This window comes from Rhincodon typus, chromosome 6 (genome assembly GCF_021869965.1).
Source record: "Rhincodon typus isolate 14 chromosome 6, sRhiTyp1.1, whole genome shotgun sequence".
NCBI lineage: Eukaryota > Metazoa > Chordata > Chondrichthyes > Orectolobiformes > Rhincodontidae > Rhincodon > Rhincodon typus.
Window position 1 is genome coordinate 45522854 of NC_063337.1, and position 12708 is coordinate 45535561.

A 12708-nucleotide genomic window follows, 5' to 3' on the forward strand; every position below is an offset into this window, starting at 1 on the left:
CTTGATTGAAACATTAAGGATCCTGAGGGGTGTTGACAAAGCAGATGTGGAGAGGACATTTCTCATAGGAGAAACCAGAACTTTAAAAATTGGTGGTCACCTATTTAAAGTAGAGATGAGTCAATTGTTTTGCTCTTCGAGGACAATGAGCCTTTAGAAATTTCTTCCTGAAAACTTGCTGGAGGCAGACTCCTTGAATATTTTTAGAAAAGATGGATTCTTGTAAAACAATTGTGTGAAAGGTTATCGGAGTAGGTGGGAATGTGGATTTGAGATTACAATCATATCAGTAAGGATCTTATTGAATAACGGAGCTATCTTGAGGTGCTGAACATCCTACTCCTGCTTGAGGTGGTATGTATTTTGGCTGATTACACATCTTTTGAAGCCTTTAATATGTCGTTAGAGGTCTACAGCACAGAAAAATGCCCTTTGACCCATTGAGACTGCACTGGTCAAAAACAAAGCATCTAATTATTCTAATTCCATTTTCCAGCACTTGACTTGTATGCCTTGGCATTGTAGATGCGCATCTAAACACTTCCTAAATGTTTTGAGGGTTTCTTCTTCTACCACCATCACAGGTCAGTTTCCCCATCCTTTGGGTGAAAAAAGAACTTTCTCACATCCCCTCCAAACATCCTGCCGCTTGGTTTAAATCTATGCTCCACTCATTGATCAGTCCACGAAGGGGAAAAGTAAATTCCTGACTACGTTATCTCATAACTGTACACATCTCAACTATCTGCCCTCTCACTCTCCTCGGCTCCAAGGAAAGCAATCCCAGTCTGTTGAACCTCTCTTCAGAACCAAAACTCACCATCCTAGGCAAGATCCTGGTAAATTTCCTTTGCACCATCTCTAGTGCATTCACATGTCTCTAATAATGTGGATTCCAGAACTGTTAAAGAGAACAAGAGTCAGAGAGTCATACAATGTAGAAACAGGCAATTCGGCCCACCATGTCTATGCTGACCATACTACTCTAATCCCATTTAGCTGTACTTGTTCTATAGCCTACTATGCCCTGGCATTTTAAGTGCTCGTCCAGATGCTTCTTAAATGTTGTGAGAATATTTGCCTCCACCACCCTCTCAGACATTGCACTGCATATTTCTACCACCCTTGAGTGAAAAAGCCTTCCTTCAGATCCCCTCTAAACCACTTACTCCTCACCCTAAACTTATGCCCTCTGGTATTAGATGCGTCTGCCATGGGGAAAAGATTCTCACAATCTACCCTGTCTATGCCACTCAATTTTGTATACCGCAGTCAGATCCTCCCTCAGCTCTAGAGAAAACAAACCAAGTCCATCCAGTCACTCCTCATAACAGATTTTCCACCCCAGGCAACATCCTGGTGAATCTCCTCAGCACCCACTCCAGTGCAGTCACATCCTTTGATAGTGTGGTGAGCAGAACGGCATACAGTATTCCATCTGTAGCCTTAGCAATGTTTTATAGAATTGTAACAAGATGTCCTTGCTCCTGAATTCTATGCCCCAGCTAACGAAGGCAAACATCCCATATGCCTCTTCACCACCCTGTTTACCTGTTTAATAGATTGGAAACAGCAAATGTGACGCCACTGTTTAGGAAGGGAAGTAGACAAAAGATGGGGAATTACAGACTGGTTAGCTTAACCTCTGTAGTGGGGAAGATGCTTGAGTCTATTATCAAGGAATAGCAAGGCATCTTGATAGAAATTGTCCCGTTGGGCAGACGCAGCATGGGTTCATGAAGGGCAGGTCACGCTTGACAAATCTTTTGGAATTCTATGAAGACATTACGAGCAAGGTGGACAATGGGGACCCAGTGGATGTGGTGTACCTAGATTTCCAAAAGGCCTTCGACAAGGTGCCGCACAAGAGGCTACTGCATAAGGATGCATGGTGTTAAGGGTAAAGTATTAGCATGGATAGAGGATTGGTTGACTAACAGGAAGCAAAGACTGGGGATAAATGAGTGCTATTCTAGCTGGCAGTCAGTGACTAGTAGTGTGCCTCAGGGATTGGTGTTGGGACCGCAATTATTTACAATTTATATAGATGATTTGGAGTTGGGGAACCACGTGTAGGGTGTCAAAGTTTGCAGATGACACTAAGATAAGTGGCAGAGCAAAGTGTGCAGAGGACTGTGAAACTTTGCAGAGGAACATAGATACATTGAGTGAGTGGGCAAAGGTCTGGCAGATGGAATACAATGTAAATAAATGTGAAGTCATACATTTTGGTAGGAGTAATAGTAAAAAGGATTATTACTTGAATGGTTAAAAAGTTGCATCATGCTGCTATGCAGAGGGACCTGGGCGTCCTTGTGCATGAGTCACAGAAGGTAGGTCTGCAGGTACAACAAGTAATTAGGAAGGCAAATGGAATTTTGTCCTTCATTGCTAAAGGGATTGAAATTAAAAGCAGAGAGGTTATGTTGCAGCTGTACAAGATGCTGGTGAGCCACACCTGGAGTACCGTGTGCAGTTTTGGTCTCCTTACTTGAGAAAGGATGTACTGGCACTGGAGGGGGTGCAAAGGATGTTTACTAGGTTGATTCCGGAGTTGAGGGGGTTGGCTTATGAGGACAGACTGAGTAGATTGGGATTATATTCATTGGAATTCAGAAGATTGAGGGGGGGATCTTATAGAAACATATAAAATTATGAAGGGAATAGATAAGATAGAAGTACAGAGGATGTTTCCACTGGCAGGTTAAGCTAGGACAAGAGGGCATAGCCTCAAGATTAGAGGGAGCAGATTTAGGACTGAATTGAGAAGCAACTTCTTCACCCAGAGGGTTGTTAATCTATGGAATTCCTTGCCCAGTGAAGTAGTTGACGCTACTTCAGTAAACGTTTTTAAAGATAAGGTAGATTTTTTTTGAACAATAAAGGAATTAAAGGATACGGTGAGAACGCGGGTAAGTGGATCTGAGTCCACAAAAAAGATCAGCCATGATCTTATTGAATGGCGGAGCAGGCTCGAAGGGCCGGATGGCCTACTCCTGCTCCTAGTTCTTATGTACCTGTGCTGGCATCTTCTGGTGTCTATGAACTTGTACACCAAGGTCCCTTTGTTACTCAGTACTCCTGAGGAACCTAATCATTCATTCTGTTTCTCCACCCCTTATCAGATCTTTGAAAATGCATCACCTCGCTTTATCAGGATTAAATTCCATCTTCCATTGCTCTGCCCAATTTACCAGCTGATCAATATCAGACTAAAGCTTGAGACCATCCTCCTCACTGTCAACACCACCAATTTTGGAATCATCTGCAAACTTAATGATTATAGCTTCTACATTCACATCCAAGTCGTTAATGTACATAACAAATGGCAAGGGTCGCAGCACCGATCCCTATGGTATACCAATCAGCCAGACTTCCAATCACAAAAACAAACTCCACCATCACGCTTTGCCTTCTATTTGCAAGCCAATTTTGGATCTTGTTTGCCAACTTGCCTTGGAACCCATGCACTCTTATCTTTTGGAACAGTCTTTCATGTGGGACCTTCTCAATGGTCTCATTGAAGTCCACGTAAACCACATCAACTACACTACCCTCATCAATACATTCACCTTCTCAAAAACTCAACTAAATTAGTCAGACAGCATCTCCTTCGAACAAATCTGTGCCATCTATTCCTGATCAATCCCTGCCTTTCTAAGTATTGATTAATCTGGTCCTTTAGAATTTTTTTGAATAATTTCCCCTTCACTGACATCAGATTAAAATGATCTGTAATTGCCTGGCCTATCCCCACTGTCCTTCTTGAACAAAGGAACCACATTAGCTATCCTCCAACCATCTAGCATTTCACCTGCGGCCAGTGAAGTACTAAATATCTCTGCAAGGGCCCAGCAATCTCCTACCTTGCCTCCCATAGCAGCCTCGGATACATCACATCAGCCCCTGGGCACTTACACACCTCTATGCCCATTAAACATCTATTACCTCCTTATCAATCTGAACATGCTCTAGATGCTAATTATCTCAAATAAAATCTCCAGCTACAATGTTTTTCTCCTTGTGAATACAAATGAGAAATATTCACTTAGGACCTCACCCAAGTCTTCTGACTCCATGTACAGATTGCCCCTTTGGTCTCGAATCAGTCCCACTCTTTCCCTGGTAATCCTGTTGCACTTAATAAACGTGTAACAGTCTTTAGGGTTTTCCGTAATCTTATCTCCCAAAGATATTTTGCAGCCCCTCTTTCACATTCAAATTCTTTTTAAGTGCCCCCCACTACACTTTCTATACTTCTGTTTTTAATGCTCAGTACCTGACATAAAACTTTGTCTAAATAAACTCTTGATAGCACTTGACATCAGGCTTCCCTGGAATTGCTGCCCTTGCCCTTCACTCTAGAGGATCATGCTAGCCCTGAACTCTTACCATCCTACTTTCAAAAGACTCCTCCTTTCCAAATGTAGACTTACTTACAAGTAGCCACTGCCAGTCTATATTTGCCAGATCCTGTCTAGTGTCACCGAAATTGGCCTTACCCCAATTTAGCAATTATCTTCTGCACTATCCTTATCCCTTTCCATAAGAATTTTGGAACTTAGGTCACAATCTCCAAAATGTTCGTCCACTGATACTTCAGCAACTTAACCAGCTTCATTCCCTAGGATTAGTTCTAGCACTGCCTCATCTCTGGTAGGACTATCTACATCCTGGCACACAAAGCTCTCTTGGGTGCTCTTAGACATTCTACCCAATCTAAACCTTTCACAATTAGGTGATCCCAGTTAATTTAGCAAAATCCCCTGCAACTAGAACACTATTCCTCTCACCTTTCTGTAATTTGCCTACATAACTGGTCCTCCATCTCCCTCTGATTACTAGGATTATACTACAGACCTCCCGATAAAGTGATTACCCCATTTTATTTCTAAAGCTATACACAGATGGACTCATTTCAGGAGCCTTCTAAGACATCCTCCCTCATTATTGCAGTAAATTATCTCTATCAATAAAGCAATGCCCCACCTTTTCTTACATTGCCCCCACCAACCTCCCTCCTCCTCCCTGAAACTTTCAAATCCTGGAATGTTGAGCTGCCAGTCCTGCCTTTCCTCACTCACGTCTGCAATTACAACAATACCACATTTCCAAGTGATAACTAATGCTCTAAATTCAGACATTAAAAATAGATACAATTTAGCTTTCCAGTCCCCTCATGTACCTTCTCATGCAGGACTTTTATATCTACTACAGATTTAGAATGTACTTTTTTTTTAAAAATAGACTGCTGCATGGCCACTAATGCTAATTTTTAATTCTAGACTTATTCATGATCTGCATTTAAATGCTGCCACAGTGGGGTTGAACCCATGTAGACAAACTTGTACACTCCTCTAGATTGCACGTCCATTGACATTTCCATCACTCCACCATCCTTTATTCCACACCACCCCGTGCAATAACTCTCATATAAACATGGAAGTCGCCAAACAGCACAATCCTTCAACAACAGCAAGGTGAATGCTCATTATTGGCTGAGATTGGAATGTTTACTTTCAGTTCAAACTAGTTTATTTTAATTGCACATTAAGAGGCAGGCTGAGATAATACAGCGTGGAGCTGCAGGAACACAGCAGGCCAGACAGCATCAGAGGAGCAGGAAAGTTAACGTTTCGGTTCGGGAAAAGGCAGGCTGATCCTTGGTTTAACGGCGTATCCGCCCAGATTATCTGGAGTGGGCTGCAAACCCCTCACCTGATCCTCAGAGTCCCCGAGCTGTTCCACAGCGCCATTCTTGCGCTCGACCTCCGTATTGCCGCAATAACGAAGTTTTAAACGCTCGATGATGGTTTCGAGTGCCGGATCCTCGTTACTCGCCATCACTGCCGCTCCTCATCACCGCGGTAACCGTTTGAATCTGCAGCCGGAACTTCCGGGTCAAAGGGAAGGCTCATCTCCAGGCGACAAAGCTGCACCCAAACCGACACTGCGGTACCTGCTCAACCTCCTCTATTGTCGTGAATCGACCGGCAGTTACATTGACGCTGATTTACACATTGAAGCCAAAACAAATCAGAACCAATGAACATTAAAAACGAACAAGCCAATAACGATCACAATAAGAATAAATTTCACTTTAAAATAATCCATAGACGTGCAAAATTCTCTCCCAAGCACCTACATCACGCCCCACAGCCATGCGGCAGCACATGTAGACCTAAAATTCTTTAACGTGGCTATGGTGTTTCGTTAAAGCAAATTGGCTGTAACATGATTGATGAATAGTGGATGCTATTTGGATAACACAAACCTTCTGCTATACAGGTACGGTGATTTTGTAGCGATTTCCCTATGACATGATTTTCTGTAGCATGAGGGCACACAAGAACTCAACTATTGTGTTATAGGAGAACTACCTGTACTACCAGTTCCTACTCCATTGATTAATCCCGAGAGTCAAATGCCCACCGGAACAGCACAGTGGTTAGTAGTGCTGCCTCAGCACCAGAGACCCAGGTTTAATTCCAGTCTTGGATGACGGTGTAGAGATTGCACATTATCCCAGCGTTTGCGTGGGTTTCCTCTGGTGCTCTGGTTTCCTTCCACAGTCCAAAGATGTGCAGGTTAGGTGGATTGGCCATTGCTAAAAATTGCCCTACAGTGTCCACGGGCATGTGCACGTTAGATGGGTTAGCCAAAGTAAAATGCTCTTCAGGATTGGTACATACTCGATGGACCAAATGGCCTCTTTCTGCTCTGTAGGGGTTCCTTTACAGTTGCAGCAAACTCTTGAAAGGCAGTTTTAAACATCATTGGGGAAAGTGACTGATGTAAAATCAATAGTTAAAAAAAAGGCAGCGTAATTGGCAGAAATTGTGCTTTAAGCACTACAAGTGAAAGGAGAAAAAAGACAAACACAAAGAATTTAAACAGGGAGAGAAATAAAAGCACAAGTTAGGGCAAGTGTTCATAATATATATTCATTGTACAAACATACTACCAATGTTCAAAATTCAGTTAGTATGTTAGCTATTTTCACAGGTAGATCACATTCTGCTGCACGTGCCTGAAGGGTCCCACCTGAAACGTCAGCTTTCCTGCTCCTCTGATGCTGCCTGGCCTGCTGTGTTCCTCTCCAGCTCCACACTGTGTTATCTCAGACTCCAGCATCGGCAGTTTTTACTATCTCTGCTACATGTTTGATGGGAATATGCAAACTCTGAAGGCAAACTAATAAAGGAAAAAAAGTACTCCATGCCAGCAAAAATAAAATCTGAAGGCTGAAAACTCAAATTAACTACAAACATGAGTTAGGAGCAGCAATAAGCCATTTGGCTTCTCAAGCATGTTGTATAATTTAATAAGATCATGGGAGTTCTGGCTGTTACCAACAGAACAGAAAAAGATTCAAATAAAAAAAATCCTTTTGAGCCTGTAACCAAGATAGCTGTGGGTCAAAAAAGAGGAAATCTAAGTAGGCCCCATGAAATGATTACCTTGTATAGCACATACAGGGGAGAATTATGTAAACATCCATTTCTTTTAACACACATCTCCCATAACCTAATGAGGCTTTCCTTGAATAAACAATAAATACACAAACTGAAAGCATTTAGAAAGGTACAATAAAATTTATTGTTGGTAAGGCATGTACCTCCATTTCAAATCTGTACGCATTTGAAACAAATCAAAGAAAATGCTTAAATCCACCAGTAGATACAATTATACCTTTATTATAAATATTTATAAAGTTTGGGTTTTAACTAGTTAAATTTACCAATTTAAAATTACAGAGCCAATCACATTAGCAAATACTAGAAAATCATTGTAAAAAACGACTTTATATTTTACAATAGTGTCAAATCTGTTTCAGTAAATGTAATTTTTAACAGCAGAGCTTTAATCTTGGCAACAAAATAACCAAATGTAACCTGATTCCAGGATTTTGAAACAAAATCTTAGTGTTTTGGTTGCACTAAAACAAAAACAAAAATATGCAAAGCCTGGTTGATATTACCAAATCCTGTTCGGCAATTACCACTTGTAGACCTGGAAAACAGTTACTAATTCCCACCTTAATTCTGAATTTCTGCACACTTTAAAAAGTTGCAACTTAATGACAATTTCTCTTAACTTTGATTGCCAGGTTTAAACTGCTCTGCACAGTTCGGCTGGAACTGCAAAATGTCGTGTTTACATTTAAGATAAATGCCACCGCTCATTGTTTGCCAAAATTTTTATTCTGAAACATGCAATATTCAACACTAACAAACTTGGACAGCTGCTAGCCATCAATATAATTTGTACATCCAATGTTCAGACCAGTACAGTTAACATCCCAGCAACATCCAATATTACAGCATTCCAAATAGACAGCATGACCAAAGAGAAACTGGGTACTCTCCATTTAAGAAATCTGCCCACAATCAGTGATTGTAATGGTTCGACTTGTTTCGCCACTTTCAGAACCAAATGTTTCAATTTTTCTCACAACATCCATGCCTTCTTTTACATAGCCAAAAGCTACATGCTTCAAATTTAAATGCTTGGTTTCCTTTAGAGTAATAAAGAACTGTGAATTATTGGTATTTGGGCCCCTATTTGCCATGGACAACAAACCAGGACAAGAGTGCTGTATAATGAAGGTTTCATCTTCAAACATTTCTCCATAAATAGACTTCCCACCAGATCCATCAAACTTTGTGATGTCACCACCCTGAAAGGGAATGAAATTCATGTTACACAAAACATTACAAAGCCAGTCTTCACCCAAATCTTAAGCCTCACCCAGTTAGCATTCAAGTGTATTTTTTACTGTTTTCTCATTTTAACTGTTGCATTCTCATTGCTGCTTAATAACTTTACTTAAAGAACACTACTTCTGAATCATTTAAAATATCAGCCACTCTTTGGCTTTTTACAAAACTCTAACTTTAAATTAGTAAGAGCATGAACTGAAAATAAACTAGCTAGTTGGAAAGTCTGATATTTAGTTGAAAATGTTACTGTATCAAGAAGGAAACTGAAGGAAGGGTATCATCCTCTAACTGGGAAAGCAATCAATGTTTTAGATTGTGAAGTTGAATGGCCGATGTGCTAGAAATGTTCTAGGAATCCAACTAGTTGCAATATTTTTGGAAACAATGCAATGCAGTCGGATACAATGATTAAATGGAAGTCCCCATGGCGCACATTTCTCAAATATTTGTCTCAAAATATAAGCTTGCATACCAACTGGGAGAGGTGGGGTGTTTGAATTAGTAATCCGGAATCCCAGCCTAACGTTCTAATGAGATTTGAATCCCACTGTGGCAGATGGTGAAATCTGAATTCAATTAAAAAGTGAATAAAAAGCTAGCCTTATTGGCGACCGTGTAATCACTGTCAATGATTGCAAGAACCTCTGGCTAGGGGCCCTCCGAGGCGCCTGGGTTCAAGTCCCACCTGCACCAGAGATATATAATAACAGCATCTCTGAATAGGTTGCTTCGAAAAGTAGGTTAAATAAAAACCAGCTGTTCACTAATATCCTTCAAGCCATCCTTACCTTGCCTGGCTTACATACAACTCCAGACACACAACAATGTATTTGACTCCTGACTGCCCTCTGGGTCATTAGGATAGATTCTGCCTTAGTAAACAAAACCCACAAGCCATGAACAAATAAAAAATGTTCAAGTGTTAGACAATAAGATATAGGAGCAGAATTAGGCTGAACGGCCCATCAAGTTTGTTCCTTCATTCTGTCACAGCAGATACGATTCTCAACCACATTTTCCTGTCTTCTCCCTTTAACGTTTGCTCCCCTAATAAGCAAGAACCTATCTTACATACACTCTTTGATTTGGCCTCCACACACTTGAGGAAAAATTCACATACCCTCTGGCTGAAGAAATTCCTCATTTCAGTTCTAAAAAGGCTGTGCCCTCAGGTTCTGGTTTCTCCTACTTGTCCACATCCACTTTATCCAGGCTTATCAGCATTCTGAAAGTTTCAATGAGATCCCCCTCATCCTTCTAAACTCTGTTGAGTACAGACCCAGAATTCTAAACCACTCCTCATATGACAAGCCCTACATCCCAGGGACCATTTTTGTAAACTTCTTCTGGACCTGCACCAAAGCCAGTACATGCTTCCTTAGATACAGGTCCCTGAACTTCTCTCAAAATTCCAAATGCAGTCTGACCAGAGTCTTATACAGCTTCAGATGTACATTGTATTCTAGTCCTTGCAAAACGAATGCTAACATTGCATCTGCCTGCCTAACTGCCAACTGAACCTGCATGTTAACCTTAAGAGAATCCTGAACTAAGAGTCCCAAGTCCGTGTGCTTCAGATTTCCAAAGCCTTTCTGGCATTTAGAAAATAGTCTAGACCTCTTTTCCTACTAAAATGCACAACCTCACACTTTCCCACACCGTATTCCACCTGCCATTTCATTGCCCTCTCTCCTAGCTTGTCCAAATCCTTCTGCAGCCTCCCCACCTCCTCAACACTATGTCCCTCCACCTCTGTCTCATCTGCAAACACAGCAACAGTGCCCCAAGTTCCTTCGTCCAGATCATTAATGTATAATGTGAATAGTTCTAGTCCCCACACTGACTATTGTGGAACTGCACTAGTCACCAGGTGCTATCTTGAAAAGGATTCCTCTATTCCTACTTCTTCTGCCAGGCAGCCAATCCTCTATCCTTACCTCTAACACCACATGCTTTTATCTTATTTAGCAGCCTCCTATGTGGCATCTTATCAAAAACCTTCTAGAAATTCAAATCGATCACATCCACTACCTCTCTTGTCCAACTTGCTCGTCACTTCCTCAAAGGATTCTAACTGATCTGTCAGGGATGTCCTCCCCTTGATAAAGCCGTGCTAACTCAGCCCTATTTTACCATGCGCTTCCAGTTGCTCAGCAATCTGATCATTAATAATGGATTCTAAAATGTTACCAACAATTGAGATCAGGCTAACCAGCTTCTAGAGTCATAGAGACGTACAGCACAGAAACAAACCCTTCGGTCCAACTTGTCCATGCCGACCAGATATCCTAGATTAATCTACACCCATTTGCCAGCATTTGACCCACATCCCTCTAAACCCTTTCTATTCATGTACCCATCCATGTGCCTTTTAAAATGTTGGAATTGTACCAGCCTTCACCATTTCCACTGGCCGCTCATTCCATACAGGCACCACCCTCTGCATGAAAAAGTTGTCCCTTAGGTCCATTTCTAATCTTTCCCCTCTCATCTTAAACCTCTGTCCTCTAGTTTCTGACTCCCCACCCCTGGGAAAAGACCTTGTCTATTTACCCTATCCATGCCCCTCATGATTTTATAAACCTCTATAATGTCACCCCTCAGCCTTCAACAATCCAGGGAAAACAGCCCCAGCCTATTCAGCCTCTCCCTTCAGCTCAAACCCTCCAACCCTGGCAACATCCTTGTAAATCTTTTCTGAACCCTTTCAAGTCTCACAACATCCTTCATATAGCAGGGTGACCAGAAATGCACACATTATTCTGAAAGTGGCCTAACCAATGTCCTGTACAGCCGCAACATGACCTCAACTCCTATTCTCAATGCACTGTTCAATAAAGGCAAGCATACCAAATGCCTTCTTCACTGGACTGTCTACCTGCGACTCCACTTACAAGGAACTATGAACCAGTATTTTGATTTCCCCCCAACTTTGTAAGCAGGGGTGTTACATTAGCCATTTTCCAGTCCTTTCTGACCCTCCTTGATTCCAGTGATTCCTGAAAGATCACCAATGCCTCCACAATCTCGTCAGCTATCTTCATCAGAACCCTGGGGTTTTAGTCCATCCAGTCTTGGTGATTATCCACCTTCCCTAGCACCTTCTCCTCAATGATGGCCACACAACTCACCTGTCCCCTGACGCTGCATGGCACAGCAATGAAACAAGGAAGAGAAGGCAGTAGCAAATTAAAGTTACTGTAATTGTCACAGAAGGGCAGAATAATGCAGTGCACAAGCAAGGGAGATGGAAGTAGTGAGGACAGAGCAGTCACTTATCCCTCTCCCCAGAATGCTTTCTGACACTTATTCACTGATTTAGCTTTGAAATCAATGCCAGGGTGAGACTGGCTAAATGTCAGAAAATCTTAGAACCTCAGCATTCTGGGTGAAAATTCATTTTTAATGGTGCAATCAGTACTAATTACTGTCAATCAACCTACCTGGCTGAGAAATGAAACTTTAATTTTACAATGTCTCAACACTGTTAAATTCAGTGTTGGTGATTTTAAGCAAGTGTACTACTTTTCTTATTACTATATTAATTCCATATTTCTTAGCCAATCTTTTCTGTTTTCTTCTATATGATTTAACCCGATATAGAATTTCTGGTTCGGGTTCCACATATTTCAAAAGATTCTTCAATTTGATTGCTGTACCTCCTTCTATTCAGACACGAAAACGCTACTTCTGGTACCGTGTTAGGTCACACAGCAGGCGTGACATTCTGCACTGAGGCCTACAAAAAGTCTGAGTGCAACTGTCAACGTAGTTAACAAGGAGTACCTTACGCCCTGACTTCAAAATCCAGGCCACCTTTTATTCAACCAAGAATTACTGCCTTGTGCAAATTGGCTTTTGCACTTTCTGCATCACTTGAAGGAGGGGCAGTTAAGTGTCAAAGTGAAGTTTACTATTGATAAATGAGGTGATGCATTTCCTTAGAAAAACAGAAACATTACCTGTACCTTAGAAAATGAAACTG

At 41.5% G+C, this 12708-nt stretch overlaps 2 protein-coding genes across 8 annotated transcripts in view; both read right to left on the reverse strand.

Moving 5' to 3' along the window:
* The window catches only part of LOC109932600 (coiled-coil domain-containing protein 138), a 93456-nt gene extending 86973 nt beyond the window's left edge, over positions 1-6483 (reverse strand). The window contains exons 1-2 of one of the 3 annotated variants that reach the window (XM_048598364.1): positions 6381-6483; positions 5719-6008 (exon numbers count right to left, since the gene is read on the reverse strand). In XM_048598364.1, the coding sequence (XP_048454321.1) occupies positions 5719-5844 (126 nt within the window). In that variant the 5' untranslated portion in view covers positions 5845-6008; positions 6381-6483. Of the gene's footprint in view, positions 1-820; positions 874-5718; positions 6009-6380 lie in introns of those variants that run through there. The other 2 variants (XM_048598365.1, XM_020531751.2) reach the window with 2 other exon arrangements.
* A 1097-nt stretch (positions 6484-7580) lies between these two features.
* The window catches only part of ranbp2 (RAN binding protein 2), a 65397-nt gene continuing 60269 nt past the window's right edge, over positions 7581-12708 (reverse strand). For all 5 annotated transcript variants that reach the window (XM_048597568.1, XM_048597567.1, XM_048597566.1 and 2 more), the window contains exon 31: positions 7581-8680. In XM_048597568.1, the coding sequence (XP_048453525.1) occupies positions 8372-8680 (309 nt within the window). In that variant the 3' untranslated portion in view covers positions 7581-8371. The remainder of the gene's footprint in view (positions 8681-12708) is intronic.